Here is a 24,669-nt window from a genome sequence, read left to right as displayed (position 1 = left end):
GCCTTTCTCCTAACTCACTCGCTACTAACCTGGCTTGCCTTTGGTTAAGCTATGATTCTGTTTTTAAAATAGCTCTTGATTGTAAATCACTTTATGATTATGCCTGCCGTTTTTTCTGTCATCTGCAGCAGAGGTATCCTTCTAGGATATTTACATTCCTCAAATAATTGTCACTTAATTCTGGATTTATTCATGCTTTAGCTCCATTCCTTCCTAAATCTTCCCCCTTTTCTACCCATCTTCTCTCCTTCAAGACTGCTTAAAATCTGCATATCTAAACAAGCTTTTAGTTAAGTTCATGAACTTGTAAAGCTGCGCAAACGAACATTTGGGAACTAATATCTAAACTGGAAGAGCGATATACAGATTAGTAAAGTGAGATTCTGGCATAATCATATACATCGAATCAAACCTTTGGGCCAGCATCGCAGTCTCTCTTTAGCAATCCTTCAGCCCACCCTGTCTTTACCAAAGGTAGCAACACTGTGATATAATTCAATTTAGAATCTTTCATAGCATTATGTGAAATATGGACAAGCAAAACTTATCCTGATTAACACCTGCTATCTTCCCAAATATGATCAATCAGTGCTCCTTCATGTTTAATATTTAAAAAAACAAGACAACTGAGCTTCTTTATGACAATATAGCAACCTATTGAGCTTATCGGGTCCGGAAAGCCACAACTGACATTGGAAATACAATAGGAGATAATTAAGTTGTCTTTACACCTAAATCACTCTCCATTGCATTCTGTGGAAGCATGGAAGCTTATGCCTGGGCATCCATGCAATGTTGTGGGGTATCACCAGCAGAAGAATTGTACTTCCATACCTCATGCAATCATTTGGCCCACACATCACCATCACTATCTTCTTCTTTGAAGAGTGCAGAATGACATGCTGGGGACAGCAATAAAGATAAGGTGTCAAACTGGCATAGCTGCAACATGGGTCTGCATGCATTCTAAACAGCACAATCAGCAGTAAGACAATTCAATGACCGTTACATCAGATCAAAGCTTTAAGCCCCACAACTTCCAGTTGTGAATGCTGGTGGACAGTTAAACAATGTGGCATTTGGGCTCTGGGTCTACCTTCACCTCTTGACCCAGAGGCAACAGGTGGTTCCGATGGAGTACCTTGACAGATCCCTTCCCATCCTCGGGTCTCACCCGGTAAACAGGGAGGTAATGGCAGCCGCTAACTCGGAGGTCTCACCCCGAACTGGGGGACGAGGCCTGGCCAAGCCTTCCCACTCCACGCCTCCACCCCTGGCTACTGGCACCTCCCCTGGGGCCTCATCTAGCTCCTCCTCCGGGGTGGGGACCAGCCCTGTCTCTTTTGCAGCGGGCTCTGCCCTCGCCCTGCACCCTCGCAGAGTCCATCTAGCTCCTCCTCCGGCACCTCCTCACTTTCGTCCTCTGGGAGGGTATGGAGACCCCACGGCCCTGCCTCCCCCTGGACGTGGACTGTTGCTGGTAGTTCCAACGTCATGACGTCGGCACTCGTCCGCACCAACATCCAGCTGGACTCCAGTTCTTTTCCACCCCTTCTAGCTATAAGTTCTACCTGCCCGATACCTTTAATCAAACTCAACCCTCCCACTAGTACATCTGCCGAAATGTGGAAATTGACCCCACTTAGCATGCATGCATAATTCACCGGTACATCCTCTAATTCACCCAACTAACAATCTTATCTCGATCCATCTTTGCACTACTTAACACTACGACTATACAGCTTTACTGAAAATCCAAATCCCGGACGGTAGCCCCCACTTGTAACGCTCAGTTATATTGGCTCGTATATGTCTAGGGGAAATCCCACCCAGCACCTGCCTCAACGCTTCCCATGGAGTCGGTTGCCGCCCGAATCAATCCCAAACATCAATCATCAGCCAGCACACCCAGTACGTTTTACCAAGTACACTTTATAGATATTACTAATTCTATGACATTAATATAAATTTGATACAGAAAAGGAAGTAATGAAAAAAAAAGGCACCAAGACTTATCAAAGTCCAAGTTCTTCGCGCGCAACCGTTGGAGCTCAATCGATTCCTGACGACCACCCGAATCCTGTCGACTCACGACTCGGGATCACCCGGAGTGATCGACTGGAGCCTTTCTGCACGTCTGCTGTCCTCCCCGTTTCTCCTCTGACTCCCCGTCTCTCCACCGTCCTCCCCGTCTTTCCCCCGACTCCCCGTCTCTCCTCTGACTCCCCATCTCTCCACCGTCCTCCCCGACTCTCCTCCGACACCCCGCCTCTCCACCGACTCCCCGTCTCTCCACCATCCTCCCTGTCTCTCCTCCGACTCCCCGTCTCTCCACTGTCCTCCCCGTCTCCCAGTCTCTCCTCCGACTCCCCGTCTCTCCACTGTCCTCCCCGTCTCTCCTCCGACTCCCCGTCTCTCCGCTGTCCTCCCCGTCTCTCCTCCGACTCCCCGTCTCTCCTCCGACTCCCCGTCTCTCCACCGACCCCCCGTCTCTCCTCCGACTCCCCGTCTCTCCACTGTTCTCCCCGTCTCTCCTCCGACTCCCTCTCTCCTCCGACTCCCCGTCTCTCCGCTGTCCTCCCCGTCTCTCCTCCGACTCCCCGTCTCTCCTCCGACTCCCCGTCTCTCCACCGACCCCCTGTCTCTCCTCCGACTCCCCGTCTCTCCTCTGACTCTCCATCTCTCCCCCGACTCCCCGTCTCTCCTCCGACTCCCCGTCTCTCCACTGTCCTCCCCGTCTCTCCTCCGACTCCCCGTCTCTCCACTGTCCTCCCCGTCTCTCCTCTGACTCCCCGTCTCTCCTCCGACTCCCTGTCTCTCTGCTGTCCTCCCCGTCTCTCCTCCGACTCCCCGTCTCTCCTCCGACTCCCCGTCTCTCCACCGACCCCCCGTCTCTCCTCCGACTCCCCGTCTCTCCACTGTCCTCCCCGTCTCTCCTCCGACTCCCCGTCTCTCCTCCAACTCCCCATCTCTCCTCTGACTCCCCGTCTCTCCACTGTCCTCCCCGTCTCTCCTCCGACTCCCCGCCAAAAACCCCCTCCCCAGTTGTATGATACAGCATTATCATCCGAAAACAAAATGATACATGACCACCCAATGGCTAATAGCACCCTTCTGTGTGTATTAACCCAAGCAACTATCTAGCTAGAGACTTTCTCAGCATTTAACATAACAAAGAAGCATTCCCCAGTATAGCGTAACAAAGAAGCCATTTTAGATTTAACATACAAAAAAGAAAGACCCCGTACACTAGTAACCAAAACATCGTGGCTAATTATTATCAAATTAGGTGTAAGGAAACTGTTGGAAGATAATGTTAGTGTTATCAAGTGTCATCTCACCATTACACAGCATTCCTCAGTTTGAGTTTTTCTAGGCACACAAGCTCCAAACCCAGACATCTCAACTCTCCCGGAAATTCCAGGAGCCTCCCGCATATGAATAGTGGCTCCCTGATGCCCGCAAATTATATACAATATCACGGAAATCAATTTTTTGAGAGCGAGCGAGCAAGAGCAAGCAAGCGAGAGAGAGCGCGAGAGCAAACAAGCGAGAGACCGAGAGAGAGAGAAAGCAAGCGAGAGCGCGAGTGACCACGAGAGAGAGCGTGAGAGTGAGCCATGGCAGAGTGTTCCAAAAAAAAAGAAAATATAAAACGTACATCACCCCAGACTACACTAAAGTGTACCCTTGACTAATAGGGGTCAAAAATAATGACAGTGTTGCTCGCTGCACTGTTTGCAACAGTGACTTTTCTATTGCCCATTGTGGGTTAAGACTGTAAAAGACATGTTGAGGTGAGTTTAACAGGTGTCATTCATTCATTAGCATAGCTAACGTTATTTAAACTAGCTGGCTGACTGCTAAGGAGTGACTCTATTGCAGACATCCCACCTCTCCTGGAAGTCTCCCGCAAATTGATGGTGCTACTTCCCTGAAGTCAGTTTTTGCAGGATGGGATGTCTGCAAACCTCATTATAGCCTTAGCACATACATAAGCAATAGAGCTGGATTCAGGAGGTTAAAGAGACATACAACACAGAAATAGGTGCCAGGGATAAGCGAATCTGCAGTGACCATAAGACCATAAGACAAAGGAACAGAAGTAGGCCATTCAGCCTATCAAGTCTGCTCCGCCATTTTATCATGAGCTGATCCATTTTCTCCTATTTAGTCCCACTCCCCTGCCTTCTCACCATAACCTTTGATGCCCTGGCTACTCAGATATCTATCAATCTCTGCCTGAAATACACCCAATGACTTGGCCTCCACTGCTGCCCGTGGCAACAAATTCCATAGATTCACCACCCTCTGACTAAAAAAATTTCTTCGCATTTCTGTTCTGAAAGGGCGCCCTTCAATCCTTAAGTCATGCCCTCTCGTACTAGACTCCCCCATCATGGGAAACAACTTTGCCACATCCACTCTGTCTATGCCTTTTAACATTCGAAATGTTTCTATGAGGTCTCCCCTCATTCTTCTAAACTCCAAGGAATACAGTCCAAGAGCGGACAAACGTTCTTCATATGTTAACCCTCTCATTCCCGGAATCATTCCAGTGAATCTTCTCTGTACCCTCTCCAACGTCAGCACATCCTTTCTTAAATAAGGAGACCAAAACTGCCCACAGTACTCCAAGTGAGGTCTCACCAGCGCCTTGTAGAGCCTCAACATCACATCCCTGTTCCTATACTCTATTCCTCTAGAAATGAATGCCAACATTGCATTCGCCTTCTTCACTACTGACTCAACCTGGAGGTTAACTTTAAGGGTATCCTGTACGAGGACTCCCAAGTCCCGTTGCATCTCAGAACTTGGAATTCTTTCTCCATTTAAATAATAGTCTGCCCGTTTATTTTTTCTGCCAAAGTGCACAACCATACACTTTCCAACATTGTACTTCATATGCCACTTCTCTGCCCATTCTTCCAATCTATCCAAGTCTCTCTGCAGACTCTCCATTTCCTCAGCACTACCGGCCCCTCCACCTACCTTCGTATCGTCAGCAAACTTAGCCACAAAGCCATCTATTCCATAATCTAAATCGTTGATGTACAATGTAAAAAGAAGCGGCCCCAACACTGATCCCTGCGGAACACCACTGGTAACCGGCAGCCAACCAGAATAGGATCCCTTTATTCCCACTCTCTGTTTCCTGCCAATCAGCCAACGCTGTATCCACGTATGTAACTTTCCCGTAATTCCATGGGCTCTTATCTTGTTATGTAGCCTCATGTGTGGCACCTTGTCAAAGGCCTTCTGAGAATCCAAATATACAACATCCACTGCATCTCCCTTGTCTAGCCTACTGGTAATTTCCTCAAAAATTTGTAATAGGTTTGTCAGGCAGGATTTTCCTTTAAGGAATCCATGCTGAGTCTGCCTATCTTGTCATATGCCTCCAGGTACTCTGTAACCTCATCCTTGACAATCAACTCCAACAACTTCCCAACCACCAACGTCAAGCTAACAGGTCTATAATTTCCTTTTTGCTTCCTTGCCCCCTTCTTAAGTAGCGGAGTGACATTTGCAATCTTCCAGTCCTCCGGAACCACGCCAGAATCTATCAACTTTTGAAAGATCATCGCTAATGCCTCCGCAATCTCCACAGCTACTTCCTTCAGAACACGAGGGTGCATTCCATCTGGTCCAGGAGATTTATCTACCTTTAGCCATCGTATGATCACTTACACTAATCCTATGTTAATCACCTTTGGAATTCACCCCCCATCTTTCTCAATTCCCTTAGCTTCAGTGGCCAATTAATCTTCCAATCTGTAAATTTCATCACAGGGAGAAAATGCAAACCCCACACAGACAGCATCCAAGGTCAGGATTGAACTAGAGTCCCTGGCATTGTGAAACAATGGTTCCACTAGCCAGACTACTGTACTGCACCATCTGCAAGGTGAGATGACAGTAACTACTAGTAACATCGGTGCCACATTTGGCTGTGTGGCAGTGAGGACACTTGGTAAAACTGAAGTTAATGGGCGGTTCACATTGAAGTTTTTCCTTTAAAACTCACCACTGGCTGCAGTCATTTATTACATAAAGGGAACGCTTTTAGTTACTGGATGTCAACCATCCAAGCCCCAAGACATTCCGGCAGGAGTTCCTTAATCAAAGTCCTAGTCACATATACCTTCGACTGCTTCATCAATGATCAGTCTTTGATCATAAAACCAGATATCAAGATATTTGATGGTGCTTGCACATTGCTCAATTTCATTCAGAGTTCTCCATAAATCCAAGCCTACGTTCATCAAGATTCAGGCATCAGCTTGTCGGTGTAAAGTAACATTTGTGTGGCACAAGTGCAAGAAAGTTTAACCATCAACCTTGAATGCAACTGCCACCACTGAACACCCCACTGTCAACGTCCTGCGATCCCCACTGACTAGAGAGTTAACTGGACTAGCTACGTAAATACTGTGGCCTTAAGAGCACATTGGAAGGTAAGTATTCAACAATGTTCTAGAAGTTTGATGACAAGATATAATTGTTTGCATGTTTCTGGATTCACAACCTTAAATATTCACTCCAATTGGAGATTGGAATTGGATTTATTGTCATCTCATATTTGATGTGAAATCTGTTTTTTAGCGGCAGAAGTACAATGCAAAGACATAAAATGACTATAAACTAGAAAGAAAGTGCAAAAAAAAGAGGCTTTCATCCCCCCCCTCGCCCACTCTCCCACCTTCACCCTTATCTATCACCTGCCAGCTTGTAGTCCTCCACCTCCCGCCTCCAGCCCCCACCCCAGTCTTCTCTCTCTAGCTCTGCCCCCTTCGTTTCCAGTCCTGATGAAGGGCCTCGGCCTGATATGTTGACTGTATATGTCCTTCCATAGATGCTGCCTAACTGGTTGAGCTCCTCCAGCATTTTGTGTGCACGACTTCTTACTGTTTTAAAAGGCATTGGAAGGAAATATTAAGACATGAAGCCAAAAGCTTGGTCAATGGGGAAAATTTTAAAATGCATTGTAATAGAAAGGTAAGGAGTAGAGAGACAGGGAAGTTTAAAATTTAGATCTTAGGCAAGTGAAAGGATAGCAACTAATGACACGGCAATGAAAACTAGGGATAATTCACTGATCACAGGGATACCCAAGCCGGTTTTATAGAAAACTAGTGTGCGCCATGGTAGTGCAGCAGTTGGCGCTACACTATTACAACTTGGGGCCTCGGAGTTCAGAGTTCAATTCTAGTGTATTCTGTAAGGAGTCTGTGTGTCCTCCCCGTGAAATGCGTGGGTTTTCTTCGGGTGCTCTGGTTTCCTCCCACAGTCTAAAGGCATACCGGTGGTGGGTTATTGTAAATTCTCCCATGATTAGGCTAAGGCTCAATCAGGAGTTGCTGGGTGGCGTGGCTTGAAGTGCCGGAAGGGCCAATTCAACACTGTGTCTCATAAACAATAAACAGTTAATATATGCTGGTGGTTTGATTCTTCTTCAGACATTTCTAAGATAGTATCTTAATGTTTTTACATCCTTCTGAAAACTTCAGGAAGTCATCCGTGAAGGAAACAATGGAGAAATTGGGTCAACCAGTGCTTGATCCATTCAAAAACAACCAAGAGCCGACGATGATGAGGAAATTGGGCTCAATGCCTCGTAATTCACTACTACGCTTCAGTCTTGGTGCTGAGAGGCCACAATCAAATAGTAGTACTCGTTTTGGAAAGCTGAGTCATCACTCCTTTTTCTCAAGGCATAATCCTCACCCTCATCGAGTAACACATATCAATGGTAAGACCTTAGAGTAAACAGTTATATGCCTTCTTTCAACAGGCAGATATGGTTGAAGGATGTACTTCATCCCTTGTATTTTATTTATCAAGAAGTAATCATCATAAATATTCTAGGTGATTTCAGTATTTTCCTCTACCTACGTAGAATTTTATTCGTTTTTATACAACTTACTTGAAGAAAATCTTCTTAGCTTTGACTTTCAAATTGCTGGTGTGCTCCACTTTCAATTTTCATGTAGCATTGTAGACTTTTTTTCATTGCCCAGTTTACACAAATGCTTCAAAAGCATTCTTAATGATACGACTTATACCTATCATACATCAGAGAACATAAACTGACAAAAGCTTACTTTTATCACTCTGATGCACCTTCAGATGGATAGTCTATTCTGATTTAGTATAATTGTCAATTTATGCAGAATTTTTATGATTTATATTAAATGAAGTGTGCCATATTTGTCTCGTATCTGTAGCCAACAGTCAAATCCAGTGATCAAACAGTGAACTTCTATTGAAGAGCATTTTCTCCAATAATCTCTACTAGGCCAGCATATGGTAGAGTAGTGGTTAGCATGGTACTATTGCAGCTCCAGCGACCTAGATTCAATTCACCGCTGTCAGTAAGGAGTTTGAATGTTCTCCCTGTGACCATGTGGGCTTCCTCTGGGTGCTTTGGTTTCCTCCCACATTCCAAAGACATATGGATTAATCAGTCACATGGGTGTAATTGGGCTGCACGGCTCATGGGCCAGAAGAGCCTGTTACTGTGCTGTATCTCTAAATAAATAAGTTCAGAATCTTTCTGGTCTAACAAGAAAAAACTATTATGTTATTAAGATTTGGAAAATTAAATGGAGTTATGATTGCTGTACAACAATTGGGAAATCAGAATCATATCAAAATTAGGTTCCAGACATGAAAGGAGGATTGCAGAGCAAAGAATCAGCGTGGTAAGCTGGAGAAAGCAAATTTGAGAATAATTAAAATGGGGTTGGTCCAAATGACAGGGGATTAAAGTCACAGACTGAACAACAGTGGAGAATCTTCAGTACAAAACCAAACTTTGCTCAATAGCCAAAAATGTATGCATCAAAATAAACAATATGGAAAACTAGGAGATATTGTGGAAAATAAAAGCAAAATTCAATAAAGGTAAACAAATAAAGCCAGGGCTAACTACTGTTGATAAATAATATAAAAAAAGGCAAAAACACAGAAGAACTAAATGGTGATATACAATTGATTGGCAATATTTTCTCAAAATATGAAAAATAAGAGTTGAGAGAGGGAGATCTAGTTAAAGAGAATGGAAGTTAGTTGCAGTTAATCTGTATAATAAAGTGACCAGTGGATCAATTAATATTCTACATTCAACAGCCAATTTGTTAACAACAAACTCCGGTCATCAGCAATGTAACTATAACCAGATTTTCTGATTTGATAATGTTTGAAGAATAACCATTGTTCACAGAACATGGGATTAATCTATTTGTCTTCGTTAAAGCAGCCTTTGTAATTATTTACATCAAACTAAGAAAGCAATTAATCCCTGAGAGGTTGTAGTTCAGGCAATCAACCATTCAATAGGTGCATTTAATGGCAGAGAAATATATACAATATACATCCTGAAATTCTTTTTCTTTATTCATTCAGTGTCACTGTAGTGTCAGCCTAGGAGTTGGTGAGCCAATACATGGAGTGGTATTTGCCATATAGTGCTTAGATTGAGAGGTAGAAGTTGAGCCATGACTCCAAATGACTACATAAAGGAAATATGACAAATATAAAAATATGTTAATTTTTGGATTTTATTTGATTAGAGATGTTCCCTCACAGTGCTAGTCCTCTGTGTCTGTTCCACATCTCAGATGTTTCTTGTAAAGAGTTGTCATGTTTTTCCTGTGACAGTGTAGATTTCATCTGAGTGTTATAGTTCCCTCCCATATCTCAAAGACACATGGGTTGGTAGGTTCATTGGCTATGATAAATTACTCCTATAGGTGAGTGTTGGAATTTTGGGGAAGTTCATGAGAATGAGGATAGAATAAAAAATGGATTGGTGTAAATCAATTCTTGATGATCAACATGGATTTGGAGGCTGAAGGGCCTGTTTCTCTACTTTATCTAGAATATCTAGAACAATGACAATTCTGAGAAGAAGGCCAATACAATGGTACTAGAAGAATGTAACAATGAATAGTAAGTTTGTAGATTAATAGAAAATAATTGAAGGTAAACAAATCTGCAGATTCTGGAAATCTAAAATAAAAATAGAAAATGCTAGATATACCCTCAACTGTCAGGCTGCATTAAACAGATTTATGTTTCAGGTCAAAGACTATTCATTAGAACTGGGAAGGTGGGAAAAGAAATTTGTAAAACTACATGGAGGGTGTGGGGGAGGGAGGTGAGGATGGCCAAGGTGACCATGGGGATAAAATGTAAACAAGGTTTTTGTAAATGGGATCAGTAAGAGAGAATGTAGATAAAAGAACCTAGGAGTTGCAGTGAGATATGGCTAGCAGGGTAAAGAAAGAGGAAAAAACAATCACACTAAGTCAATGTCACCTATGGATGATTAATACAGGTAGAGAAATCAAGTTAACTGAATTTGTAGAATTCAATATTAGGTCAGAAGGCTACAATGTGCTTGGATAGGAGATGAGCTGGGCCTCACTATAATGTACAGGAGGTCACAGTCTGATAGGTAAGAATGGAAGTGAGATGGTGAATTACGTGGCAGGCAACAGGAACTCAGGATCGACCCTGATGACTGAATGGATGGGGAGTGGATGAGATGTGGTCAAGAGCTTTGTTAAAATTGTTATAATTAGATATTGTTCAGACAGTGGAAATATTGTAAGACATAAGTCATAGATGGATTTTCCTTTCATCCTGGCATACATGGCTGATTTGAACTTGGGCCAGGTTGTACAATCCTGAAAGGTATTTAATGTTCAAATGCCAAAGAAGCCACAATATGAGAGAAGCACATAAAAGATTCCCACTCTGTCTGGGAGCATGTGAACATAGAATAACCAAATATCAGAGACCTGCCATCTATTTCACAATCTCCCGAACCCTCATCCACCTCTCTCAAGTTCAATATTTGCAACTAGGTATATAGTGAGTCACATTTTGGATTGGAGCAGGTTCTCCTCCAGTGAACGTTTGCTTGTGGAGATGTAAGATTTTCAATTAATTTCTCAGACACCATGTTTGATTGCAAATGAAATGAAATGAACCGATCACAGCTGAATACTTGATGGAAGTTTGTTGTTCAGTAAAATAAGCTTCCATCACCAAAGTAGGTACAGAGGAGATGTCAGGGGTAAGTTTTTTATGCAGAGAGTGGTGAGTGCGTGGAATGGGCTGCCGGTGATGGTGGTGGAGGCGGATACAAAAGGGTCTTTTAAAAGACTCCTGGACAGGTACATGGAGCTCAGAAAATTAGAGGGCTATGGGTAACCCTAGGTAATTTCTCAGGTGAGGACATGTTTGGCAAGCTTTGTGGGCCAAAGGGCCTGTATTGTGCTGTAGGTTTTCTATGTTTCTATCTATGTTACTAAAAGTAATATACTAACATAGTTGATGGAAATGTGAAACAAAGAATAGAAAAGTTTGGAAATGCTCAGTATGTTTAGTAGGCTCTATTTCCAACATTTTTCATACTTAGTTGTCAATTCAAGAACCAAAGGACGGGTACAGAACAGAAATTATTCTAAATTTATTATTTATTAGTTACCAGCAGAGATTTAATTTAGATCAGTCTTGTCTTTATGATTATTTTTTATCATGTCCCTCCAATTTATTCTATGCCAAGTATGAACCTCATATCACTGCAACAGTTGACATTTTGGGCTCAGACACTTCATCAGAACTGGAGAAAAAAGATCAGAAGTCAGAGTAAGAAGGCGGGGGGGTGGAGCGGAGGGGAGAAAGACATACAAGGTAGTAGGTGGTAGGTGAAACCAATGGGGAAGTGGTCAAGTAAAGAGCTGGGAAGTTGATTGGTGAATGTGAAGGGGGAATCTGACAGGAGTGGACAGAAGGCCATAGAAGAAAGGGAAGGGGAAGGAGCACCAGGGGGAGGTGAAGGGCAAGTAAGGAGATCAGGTGAGAGAGGCAAATGAGAATGGGGAATAGTGAAGGGGGGGCCATTACTGGAAGTTTGATGTTCTGCCATCAGGTTGCAGGTTACCCAGACAGAATATAAGGTGTTGCTCCTCCAACCCGAGTGTGGTCTTATCGTGGCAGTAGAGGAGGCCATGGACTGACATGTCGGAATGGGAAAGGAAAATGGAATTAAAATGGGTGGTCACTGGAGATCCCGCTTTTTCTGGCAGACAGAGCATAGACTTGGAAAGTTTGGTGATTTAGACCTCTAGGAAAGAGAGAGACCTTATTAGTTGTTTCCACAGAAACAGTAAAAACATTCTAACTTATGTTTAATTTCCTTGTGGGTTGCTTGATCCAAATTACCTCTCTTATTTTAATTTACAGTATTGTGGTAGAGAAAAAATTTGATCTAGAAGTTAAAATTGTTGATGTCAAAGTTTATATGCAAAATGTATTGCTCATTATTAACTAAGGAACGGTATACCTTATCTCTGAAACAAACTACAGGAAAAAGATTCAGGATGTGTGCTTTTCATTTTTTTTTCATAGGACTCAACGGAATGCCTGTTTGCACAGTAAATGATGACTGGCATGTCAGCACTCCACTTTCTCCACACCCATTGATAAAGAGCCAATTTCCAACCACAGTCCTGGGAAGACTTGGATTGCCTATCAGTATTTTCCATTGTAATGCCTTCGGAGATGGAAGTATCCCAAAGCCTACCATAGGTTTGTATTGTTACTGACAAATTAATACATTCTGGGAGGGGCAATGAAAGCTCAACAGCTCTGCAAATTTGAAATAAAAAATAGAAAGCATTTGTAAGCCTTTTGTGGATTGGAACTTGCCACAAATGGAAAGGGATCTATGACGGTTTACCTTCGAACTCAGAAGATAGTAAAGTACAGATGGAACCATGCCCTTTGCACTGACCGTGATTCCCAGGAAACACAAGAGAACTTGGAGCAACAAATAAACTGCAGGAGGAATTCAGTGGATCAAGCTGCATCAATGGGAGAAAATAAATTGTCGATGTTTTGGGTCAAATCCCTGCACCAGGTCCTGCTGCTCAGTTTTGCTCCAAAACATAATTCCTTTCCATCCATAGATGCTGCACAAATTGCTGAGTTCTTCTCGCAGATTGTCTGTTAAACTAATCCCATTTGCCTGCGCTGGTACATATCCCTTTCTTCCCTGCCTATTCATGTGTCTGTCTAAATGTCTCTTAAGTGATAGCATCATCGTTTTTTTACTACCTCCCCTGGCAGTATCTTTCAGGTACCTACCACTCTCTTTGCAAAATACACCTGCCTCACAGATCTCCAATAAGACTCTGATTATCCACCCCATCTATATCTATCATAATTTTATATACTTTTACCAGGTTGTCCCTCAGCCTTTGTGCTCCAGAGAAAGTATTCCAACTTTGTCCAACCTCTTCATATAACTAATACAGTAACCTGCTGAACCTCTTCTGCACCCTCTCCAAAGTCTTTACATTCTTCAGCAGCGTGAGAACCAAAACTGCACACAATGCTCCAAATGCAGTCTAACTAAAGCTTTACGCAGCCACAACATGATTTGTTCCCTTTTATACTAGGTGCCCTGACCGATGAAGGCAAGCATCGTGTACCCTACCCTCTTGTGTTGCCAATCTCAGGGAATTATGGACTTGCATCCCAGCTTGGACTATGGGTTTATCACATATGTATCTAAATGGCTTATAGAAGATATGAGAGCATGGATGCTTTGTTATAAAGAACATCATTGAAAATTAAAATTATTGAAAATCAAATTCTAAGCATCATTCTGAAAACTGTGGTTCTCTACCTGGAGTACAGTAAAGGGTTCATTGCTGCGGTATGAGGGGATCATTGAATCCCATAAGCAGCACCATGGAGACTAATGGACCTGAGTATTTTTAAAAGGCTTACTCTTAACTTTCATAAAGGCACTATGGTATGATCCATTAAGGCATGCAAGATTTGTAACTATTTAATAGGTCCAGATAATGAGCCCGTAAATACACAGGCAAGTGCAAGAGCTGTGAAGGACATAATTAAGATGTCTCAAAACCTTTAGTGAGATTCCAGGAATGCTCATTTAATGCAGGGATAATGGACTAATTAAAAGAAAAGGATAGCTAAATCCGATAACAAGGCACCCATAGAGCTGATATTCTGGAAATGAGATGGAGGACTCCTCATTCAAAGCCATGATAAAAGGTAATATTGTACAATTCCTAAAGCTAAATGCATTTATCAGAGGGTGGCTTAACATTGGGTACATATGTCAATACAGATTGATGAACTACTTTGCAAAGCATCCACATTCAGTCTGCTAGGGTAATCCTGAGTTTCCTGTTATTTACCACTTTAATTCTCAATCCCATTCTCACATCTGTCCATGGCTTCATTCCCTTTATACAAGATAAGATAAAACTTTATTTATCCCAAAGGAAACTATTCTTGTAAGGTTGCTCAGTCAGAAATATATACTTTAAAATACAAAATATAAGCATTGAGGTCTGAAAAAAATCCAAAATGTGCATTAAAAAGTAATAGTGCAAAATACAGGTGTGCAATGAAACCATATATTTATATACTTAGGGAGGAGGGGTTGTAGAGTCTTGTAGCCAATAGGGAGAAAGGATCTCCTGTGGTGCTCGGTGGCGCCCCTCGGTGGAATCAGTTTGCTACTAAAGGTGCTCCTCTGTCTGGTATATCATGGAGGGGGTGAGAGGGATTGTCCATTATGCTCAGTAGCTCCTGCAGCATCCTCCTGTCACGCACAACCACCGGGGAATCCAGTTCCACCCCCAGAACAGAACCAGCCTTCCTGACGAGCAAAAAAGCCAAATGTAGATGGATGTTATCTTCTGTTGAAAATATTTAAGCTTTGCAAACACCATATCACTTTCTACAACTGCAGCTAACTTATTTCCTCTGTTTCCATTAGAAGTGGCCATTCCTACCACAGGTCAGTCAATTGTAACATTGGCTCATTTTCACTCCATTAGCACTGCTGGGAATTATTCACAGTTCTGCACTTTGCAGCTAGAACCTCGATTCAAAGACTGGCAGAACTGGATGCGAATGCAAGCTGTGACGAGTGTGCAAAGTGGCTGCAAAATGAACTAAGCAAGTTTAGAGAGTGGGCAAATAATATGTGATATTCAACTTTGGTCCTCAGAAGAGAAAGATTAATGATCGAAATGATGATCGATTGAGATACGATAAGGAGCAATGATACCTGATTTTCCTCTTACTGCAGTCATTAAAAGCAAATGTACAGATACAGAAAGTAGTTAGAAGGGCAACAGGCATGCTGACCTTTATTGAAAAGGTTTTCAAGTCTAAGAGTAAAGATGTCTTGTTGTGATTAAACAGAGCCCCGTGAGATCTCTTTCTTTTTTCTCTTCTTATCTGAGGAAAGATGTTCTGCCAATGAGCAAGTACAGCAAGCTTTTACAGACTGATTCTTAGGATAGCTAGACAAACACTATGAGGAGAGACTGGGTTTGTTAGGCTAGTATTCACAGTAGTATAGAAGAATGACCCAGGATGGCATAGAAAATTATACCATTCTAACAGCGCCAGATAGACGAAATACAGGTAGAACATTCACGAAGGTGGAAGAATTCAGAATCAGCCTCATGATTCAGGATGTGTCATTTAAAAAATAAATTGGGAGAAATTTCTTCACTCATGAATGAGGAATCAGTAGAATTCTCCACTCATAGAATACAATGAAGAGCAAGCTATTGAGTACATTTCAGGTATTCTAGAAAGATACATTTCTAAATGCCAAAGGCTTTAAGAGACAGGAGAAGAAGGCTGGAGTGGGTGATAAACAAAAGAAACTCTGTAGGAGATGGAAATCCAAAGCAACACACACAAAATGCTGAGGGAACTCAGCAGGTCAGGCAGCATCTATAGAAATGAATAAACCATCGACTGGAAGAGAAGGGTGAGATGATCATCCACTGTATGACAGGGAATGATCATCTCTGATTATGCTGAATAATGCAGCAGCACTTTAAGACCAAATGGCCTATTTCTACTCCCATTTTCTATGTGGCTCTGTTTCTATAACTGGGTGCTAAATATTTCAGGATGCAATGTGGTCAGGAAGAATATGGATCAAAAAGGAGAGTACTAATTCAAGAGAATAATACAGTATCTGAAAGGGACGACATTGGAAAGAGAGCAAAGACAAAACATGTTTAGAGCTAAGAAACAGTTGACAAAAATATTGAACTTCTGGGCATATTCACTAGATCACCAGGAGAGAACTAGAGGAGAAAACATGGTAGGAAGTTACAGAAGTGCACAAACTATATGGGAGACATTAATTACCATCATATAAACTAGTTTAGTAATAATCTTCGAGGTGGAGAGGATCATGAATTAAAGGTTGGCTCAGGTCCACACAGTCCCAGTTGAGCAGGTAGGTGTAAGGGAAGAATAACTAAATCTGATACATAACAAAAAATAAAACCAGTATAAGGCCACTTATGACAGGAGTTAAATTTGTCAATCACAGCAAAAACAGATCCATTGCAGGAGAATCTGAGCAGAAAGTGAAAACCAAAACAGGCAAAGGTGATGTATGAGAAGTGATTAGCTGTCAAAGTAATTGAGAAATCTATAAGTTTTTTTTTCAGCATATAAATAGCAAATGGAGAATTCGTGGAGGAGTGGGGCCGTTTTAGGACTTAATTGGAAACTTACAGATGGAGACTAAAGGGAATGTTAACTGAATATTTTGCATCTATCTTCTTTAAGGAAAAGGGAACTTTCGAATTAATGGTGAAAGAGGAGATAGTTAAGACTATCAAAAATAAACAGGATAGAGGGATTGAAAAAGTTAACTGAATTTACAGTAAGTCAACAGGACAGGATGAGAGTAATTTTTTTGAGGAAAATAAATAAGGAAATTACAGGGACACTAATCATATTTGGTTAGTAAGGTTTACACAATTCAGGGGTTTTTCAATAGAGGCATAGTATATAAAAGTAGTGAAGTTATGCCAAATCTTAATCAAACTCTGGTCAATTCCCAGATGAATTATTCTGTTCAATTCTGGTTGTCACACTTCATGACAAAGGATGTGAATGCCTTAAGAGAAAAGTTTATCGGAATGTTTCCCTGGACAAATTAAAAGCTTAGAGTAGAGAAACAGTGGCTGTATTTTTGAAGAGAAGGCAAATGAAAAAAATTGGATAAAATGATGTGGCTTTGGACAGAGTGGAGAGGAGGATATTACTTCCTTTGTTGGAGAGGCTGAGAACAAGAGGAGAGAATTGTGAGATATCATGTGGTAGGAACAGAAATGCCCTACCTGCAGATGTGGTGGAGGCAGATTTGAAAGAGAATTGAATAGCTATCTAGTGGAGAAATGTTTGAAAGACCGTGGAGGAAAGGCCAGAGGGTGGAACTAGAGAGTTGCTTTGATAGAAAGATTGGTCTTCTGTGCTGTAACCATTCTATGATAAGCATCCCTACCCTCCATTCTTTAAAAAAAGTCCTTGACCTCACCTCTTTAACTAACCTTCCAATAACTGGGTAAAATATTATCTTTTTAAGTTCAGCATCAAATTTTGTTTGATGACATTCTTGCAGAACACTTTGACAAGTGAACAATGACATGAATTCAAATTGTCATTGTAGTCTCATATATCAGCAGGGAAGCTTGTTCCGATTTTGTATTTGTATTATTGGTCTTGATGCTATACTACTTTCAAATAAGTGTTAAAAATATTTGTTGCAGTAATTTACAATTATTCCTCAATGCCTGTTATTAGATATTCAGCAGTGCTTTTAAAACACACTTTAATGATTAAAGTATTCCTCCAGTTCATCATCTTGTATGGATACTTTTGAATAAATCTCAATTTTAGGAAATCTGTCAATGTTCAGATAAGCTTGGCAGTACTTATTCAGAGATTATCACATGTCAGTGTAGTAAGAATGACCTTTTTTTTCCAGCACCACTGTCTGAAGCTTGGCGGGAAGAACTGAGAGAATTTGCCTCTAAGGCTTGCTTCCTTCTACCTGAACCGCCTGAACAAAAAAAGGTCAGCACAACTTTCATTATCTAAATAGCTTTGCAATATGGTTACATTTTATTGTTCTTATAGAGATTACATTAGCTTCATATGCTCAAATCTTTAAAAAGGAAGAGAAGTTCTATGTTGGACCAAGCTGGTAATTTCAACAAAGCTCCTGTGGTACCTTCTTGTCTTCATAATGAGAAGTCCACATGGGTGATATCAAATAACAAAGCTTGTTCCTTATTACTTTATTCCCTATCAATTAATTATGAGATGCACAGTCAGTGAGGAAGAGATTTGGGGATTTAAATTGCAATTTTTACTCCTCCTCAAAGGTGTTAATTTGACCCAGAAACCATTGGCCCAATCCTCTTTATTTTGTTTCATAGGTTGATTCCTGACCCGCTGCATTCTTCCAGGATTTTACTTGATAAAAAGAAATCTACTTAACAGTTACTGTATCTCAATGCATATGGATAAAACTTCTGAAAGACATTTCAAGTTGTTGCTCTCAACATGTGTTTAAAGCTTTCAAGTATTGCCCTATGTATTTTAAAGGACTGCATTCTGAATGAAATGAAGAGATTCAGTTTGACAAACCAACTTTATGGAAATAATTATATGAGATGATGGTCAAATGTAAAGGAAGAAAAATGTTCTAGGATCAGTCAGACTTACTACGTTATCAATGTGAAAATCAGATAATTTAATTTACCGAGTAAGGCGCAGACATCAATGAATATTTTTCTTTTCAATTAATAGATAATATTTCAATGCCTAGTAATCTGTTAAAATCAGGATTAAACTATATATTGCTTTAATTATTTTGACACAATTACAGAGAAAGGATGGTGCTTGCAACTGACTTGGAAGAAACCTTCTCACAAGATCTCAGCATACCACTATCACAAATTTCTCCTAAAATTTAATTGATTTCAGGCACCAGCTATGCAGCTCCCCCAGCCCCCCCTACATATGAATAAGCTCCCATAATATTTTTAAATTTAGAAGTCTGATATATATGTGTGTGTGTGTTTGTTTCCATGAGCAGCAAAACTAGAGTTCTCTCTCTCTCCCTCTCTCCACTTTTCATAGTTTGAGTTAAGGAGATCCATCTACAGAACAGTAAAATGCCTTTCCATATCCATGCCAACAAATACATATCCATGCCAACCAAGATCTATATTCAAGATAATCCCATTTTTCAGTGCTTAGCCCCAATCCCTTTAAACTCTTGTCATCCATTTACCTGTCCATGTGCTTCTTACATGTATCTAATGTACCTGCCTCCACCACTTCTTCTGGCAGCTGGCTCCTTATATCTACCACTTTCTGTGTAAAAAGGTTGCACCTCAATCTTTTGTCTATCATCTCTAACCTTAATATTATGTCCTCTGGTTTTGAATTCCCTGACATTGGATAAAAGACTGCTCACCCTATCTATTCCCTTCTGGATTCTATATACCTCTGTGAGATTAGCCCTCAGCCTCCTACACTCCAAACTAAAGGCCCAACTTGTCTATCCCTCTAAGTTAGTCCCTTGAATCCTGGCGATACTTTTATAAGTCTTTTTCTACATTCTTCGCAGTTTAATGAAATCCTTCCTATAATTATGTGACAAAGGCTGAACACAATCCTCCAGGTATGGCCCCACCAATATCTTGTACAATTGTAACATAACCTATAAGTTTCTAAATTCTTTGCCCTGCCTAATTAAGGTCAACATGCAAAAAGCCTTATATAGCTGTGAAGCCCTTTAGAGGAGTTATGCACCTGTACTCCAAGACCCATCTGTACTGCAACAGTACCCAGCGCCCTTTTATTCAATAAAAAAGTCCTACCTTGTGTGCTTGGAAAGAAGTCTGGCTGGCTGCATCACAGTATTGAAGCACCAATGGTTAGGATCACAAGAGGCTGCAGAGAGATGTCACCTCGGCCAGGTTGATCATGCTCCCAATTCAATAGTTCAATGGTTCAATAGTTCTATTTAATATCAGAGAAACAGATGCAAAATATATCCTGAAATTCTTCTTTTTCACTGACATCCATGAAAACAGAAGAGTGCTCCACAGAATGAGTGACAGTAAAAATGTTACAACCCCAAAGCCCCCCCACTCCCCTCGCACGCATAAGCAGTAGGAAAGCAACAACCCTCCCCCACCCACTTCCACAAAAAAGTATCAGCACCCTCCACCCACCAAGTATGCAAGAGTAAGACCCCCAGTAAAGCCCATGATCTGGTGTACAACAAAAACTAATCACTCACCCGACAATTCAACATACATCGGGCTCTCTCTCTCCCTAAGAAAGGGAAAAAAGAGATGTCCCCTTACACAGCGAGAGGGAAGACATAACAAAACAACTCGGTAATTTACGGTGTTAAAAGTCTATTGCACCACTTTTTTTCGAAGTTCTCTGCCTGGAGAATCGGTAACAAATGAGAGAGAGAGAGAGAGAGAGAGAGACCCTCCAACAGCTGATCCGCTGTTCCCGATATTGCGTTTTCTCTCATGATGCTTCAGTTGGCGGCACTGGCTTAGAATCAGCCCATCCCCAGGGCCGCAAAACCTTGGAACCCGGAAGATGCACTTGTCTTCTCGACCATGTCCTTGGGATATCGAACAGTGGCCAGTCGTGAGCTCCCAGGAGCAGGTCCCAACACCGCAAAGCACCAAAGTCTGAGTGTAACTCCAGGGCAGGGTCTTCAAAAATTCTCACCATCAAGGACATCTTCAACAGGCAGTGCCTTAAGTGCTCTCATTGAGGACTCTCACTGTCCAGGACATGTCCTCTTCTCATTGCTACCATCAAGGAGGAAGTACAAGAGCCTGAAGACACACAATCAATGATTTAGAAGCAACTTCTTCCCCTCTGCCATCAGATTTCTGAACCCATGAACATTACCTTATTATTCCTCTTTTTTTTGTAATATTAATTTTATTTTTTGTAATTTATAGTAATCCTATGTTATTGCACTGTACATCAGCCACAAAACAACAAATTTCACATCGTATAAAACAGTTATAATAAACTTTGAGCAACACACACAAAATGCTGGAGGAACTCAGCATGTCAGGCAGCATCAGTGAAAATGAATAAACAGTCAATGTTTCGGGCCGAGACCCTTCTTCAGGACTGGACAAGAAGGGGGAAGATGTCAGAATGAAAAGGTGGGGGGAGGGGAAGGAGGATAGCTAGAATGTGATAGGTGAGGCCAAGTGATTGGAAAGGTAAAGGGCTGGAGAAGAAGGAATCTGATAGTAGAGAAGAGAGGACCATGGGAGACAGAGAAGAAGGAGGGGCACCAGTGAGAGGTGCTAGGCAGGTGAGGAGAAGAAATAAGAGGCCAGATTGGGAAATAGAGAAAGAGGGAAGGGGAAGGGTAAAAGTTACTGGAAGGAGAAATTGATGTTCATGTTATCAAGTTGGAGGTTATCTAGATGCAATAGGAAGTGTTGATCCTCCACCCTGAGAGTGGCCTCATCATGGCAAAAGAGGAGGCCATGGATGGACATTTGGAACGAGATGGAGATAGGAAATTTGCAGGTGAAGTACTGCCTCACCTGGAAGGACTGTTTGGGGCCTTGAATGGATGTGAGAGAGGAGGTAAACGGGCAACGTATCATTTTAGACATTTGCAGGGATATGTGCCAGGAGAGAGATTAGTTAGGATGGACGAATGGACAAGAGAAACACAAGGAGAGTGATCCCTGTGGAAAACAGTGAGGGGGTGGGGAGGTAAAGATGTGTTTGGTGGTAGTATCCTGTTGTAGCTGGCAGAATGTGTGGAGAATGATGTGTTGAATGTGGAGGCTCATGAGGTGGTAGGTGAAGACAAGAGGCACAAGTTCTGATTTGTCCTTCCAAAATGTAACACTTTGCACTGATCTGAATTAAATTCCATTTGCCATTTCTTTTCTTATCCACCCAGCCACTCAAGATCCTGCTGTAATTCTTAATACTCTTCTTCAATGTCCACAACACCCCCTATTTTAGTCTACTTTGTAAATGTACCAACTGTGCCTTATATATCCTCATCCAAATATCTAACGTAGATGACAACGACAGGCCCAGCTTCAATCACTGGGCCACAGCGTAAGGCACAGATCTCCACTCTGAGAAACATTTTTCCATCGTCATGCCCTGTTTCCTACTATCTAACCAATTTTGTATCCAGTTTGCTAGCTCCCCTTCCAGATGAGTTTACCATACGGAACACTATCAAAAGCCTTACTGCTTATCAGACCTTGCCGTGTAGATGCCATGGAAGCTTGCCAGCACCTCCATTTCCTCAGGAGGTAAAAGAGGTTTAGAATATTCTCTTTAACCCTCACCAATTTTTATCATTGCACCATAGAAAACATCCTATCCAAAAGCATCACAGCTTGATGTGGCAACTGCCCTGCCTGTGCTGCAAGAAACTGCAGAGAGTTGTAGACACAGCTCAACACTTTATAGAAAACAGCCTGCCCTCTACACTTCTCACTGGCGTTATTAGCTATATGCTGATGGTAATTGGGCCGGGATTTTGTCAAACAAGTCTGATTGACGTCCCTGACGATGATTTGACATGCATGGGGGTCGACTGTTCCTTATTTGGTGCCTGATTACAGCTGGCAGATGGTGACATGTGAACTATGGTCAGGATCATGATTAGGCTCGAAAGGCCAGATGGTCTACATGCCTGCTCCTATTTTTTATGTTATGTTAATAGTCGGCACATGATTGTTCGGTGTTCCAGGTTGGGGGAACGTGTGTAAGAATATGACAAAACTGCCACATTGGAGCATCACAGAGAGTTTATCATGGAACACCAACCCCCACCTTGGGTGTCAGCATTGTCTACACACTCCTGGCCAATCATGTCTTTCTATAAGATCATGTTGTTCCACAACTGGTATTGAAGTCTTCCAGTAGGATCTCTGTCTGGAATGCTGACCAGGGTAAGAGGAGAAATCTTCAATGGCTCCTTCATAGCTTGCATGATTGGGGCATATGTTCTGATAGCCAGAGTATGCTGGTTCCATTTCAAAGGGATGCGTACTTACCTTAAAGCAGAATGGATACAAAAGATAGAAATAACATTTGAGTTTTACAAATATGCCTCAGCTTTTGGAAGGTACAGAGCTAGGTATTCTTCGCTGAAGGAGAAATAATGATAATGTTCCCATTCGTTTCGTCAGACAGAAGAACGGAGAATGACTCAATATTCTGCACAGACTGGTCGGATAATTCCAAGCTGTACTCCTGCACTGGGTCACCGATCATCTAGAAATGGTACCCAGGAGAGAAATAAACACAATGGACCCTACCAGGACCAAGAGTTACTGGTAAGTTCAACTTCTTTAAGGAACGAAATCTAACAATTAGTTTATTCATATTTCAGATAGAAGAATGTCAAGCAAAATAACTCTGAGGATAAAACAACATACTGCACATGCACCTCCCTCTGTGCCTCTGTATTTCCCTCTGCAAGTGGATCCTTGACTTCCTCATTGGGAGATCATAGACAATGCAGATAGGAAATAACATCTCCCTCTTGTTGACAATCACCACTGGCACACCCGCAAGTATGTGTACTTAGCCCACTGCTTTACTCTCTCTCTACTCCCACAATTGTGCAGATAAGTATGCATACAGTTCAGTCCAGTTTTGCCTCCCAACAGCTGCACTTCACTTAAAGATTACATTTTGGTTGGTATGTGATCAGAGACAGGCTAGAATGTTGTTGTCTTGTGTACCACCGTGCATGTCTTTGCATCCATGTATATTTGCGCATGCATACATTAGCTCTCCTGTTCCAGTGCTGCATGGCACTAGATCTGCATCGCGTGTGTAAACAAGCTCATCTCTTCAATCTGCATGTCTGTTTACCCATTCCTGCGTACATGTCATGTGTTGGTGTGCTACTTTCACAGCAGGGAATCTTGGATTAAAAAAAGAGCATTAAGATTTTCCAACATTCCCCCTACTTCTTTAAGCATTTTTGGCCAATTATAAGACACAATATACAAGGCTGTGAATTCACTTGTGTGTGTAGATGTTGCCAAGGATTGATTCCCACTATCATCCTTATCTATCATGACAATATCATGTCACTCTGACCCTGATATTTGTCTTCCTACTCAGGTGCTGGAATTACTTTGCCAGCTTCTACAAACTGACTCATTCTCTGCCATCCAGCAGTGGCTGCTTTGTGCAGGGCAAAGAGGTGAGGAAAACTTTAGCCTTTGTGAATCATTTACTCACACACTGTGTTCAGGTACGTGCGCGACTGGAACATAGTTTCAGTTAACTCATACTGCTTTCATTCTGTTTCTTACTTCCTTAGACATTTTTAAATGTTTGTTAGAAGTATAATTTTAATCCTGTTGTATCATTGATGCTATTTATTGACTGTTTGGGATTTTTTTTATATAACTTGCTTTTATGATGGGGACAGTACTAACAAGGGAATAATATTATATCAATCTCATTTTAAGAGAGTAATACTGTAGCTTGCCAATCTCATGTTCAGAGGCTTTAAGATTCAGTTGAGTTCAGTGAGGTTCTAGGGGACTGATGAGTGCTGATGCGGCACCATTGTTTAAAAAAATGTAGCAAAGCAAGCCAGGAAACTACAGGCCAATGATTCTAACATCTGTGGAGGGTAAGTTTTTCAACGGGATTTTGAGTGACTGGACCGTTCAACATTTGGAGAGACAAGATCTGATTCAGCACAGTCTGTACTGCGTTGTG

General features: G+C 41.8%; 1 protein-coding gene across 3 annotated transcripts in view; it reads left to right on the top strand.

Moving 5' to 3' along the window:
* Positions 1-24,669, top strand: part of LOC140211836 (protein TBATA-like) — a 51,142-nt gene that overhangs the window by 11,514 nt on the left and 14,959 nt on the right. For all 3 annotated transcript variants that reach the window (XM_072282010.1, XM_072282008.1, XM_072282009.1), the window contains 5 exons: positions 7,512-7,753; positions 12,424-12,603; positions 17,867-17,955; positions 23,115-23,261; positions 24,061-24,142. In XM_072282010.1, the coding sequence (XP_072138111.1) occupies positions 7,534-7,753; positions 12,424-12,603; positions 17,867-17,955; positions 23,115-23,261; positions 24,061-24,142 (718 nt within the window). In that variant the 5' untranslated portion in view covers positions 7,512-7,533. The remainder of the gene's footprint in view (positions 1-7,511; positions 7,754-12,423; positions 12,604-17,866; positions 17,956-23,114; positions 23,262-24,060; positions 24,143-24,669) is intronic.

This window comes from Mobula birostris, chromosome 18 (assembly GCF_030028105.1).
Source record: "Mobula birostris isolate sMobBir1 chromosome 18, sMobBir1.hap1, whole genome shotgun sequence".
NCBI classification, from domain to species: Eukaryota; Metazoa; Chordata; class Chondrichthyes; order Myliobatiformes; family Myliobatidae; genus Mobula; species Mobula birostris.
The sequence above is the reverse complement of the archived record's forward strand: the minus strand, read 5'-3'. Positions and strand labels throughout refer to the sequence as shown.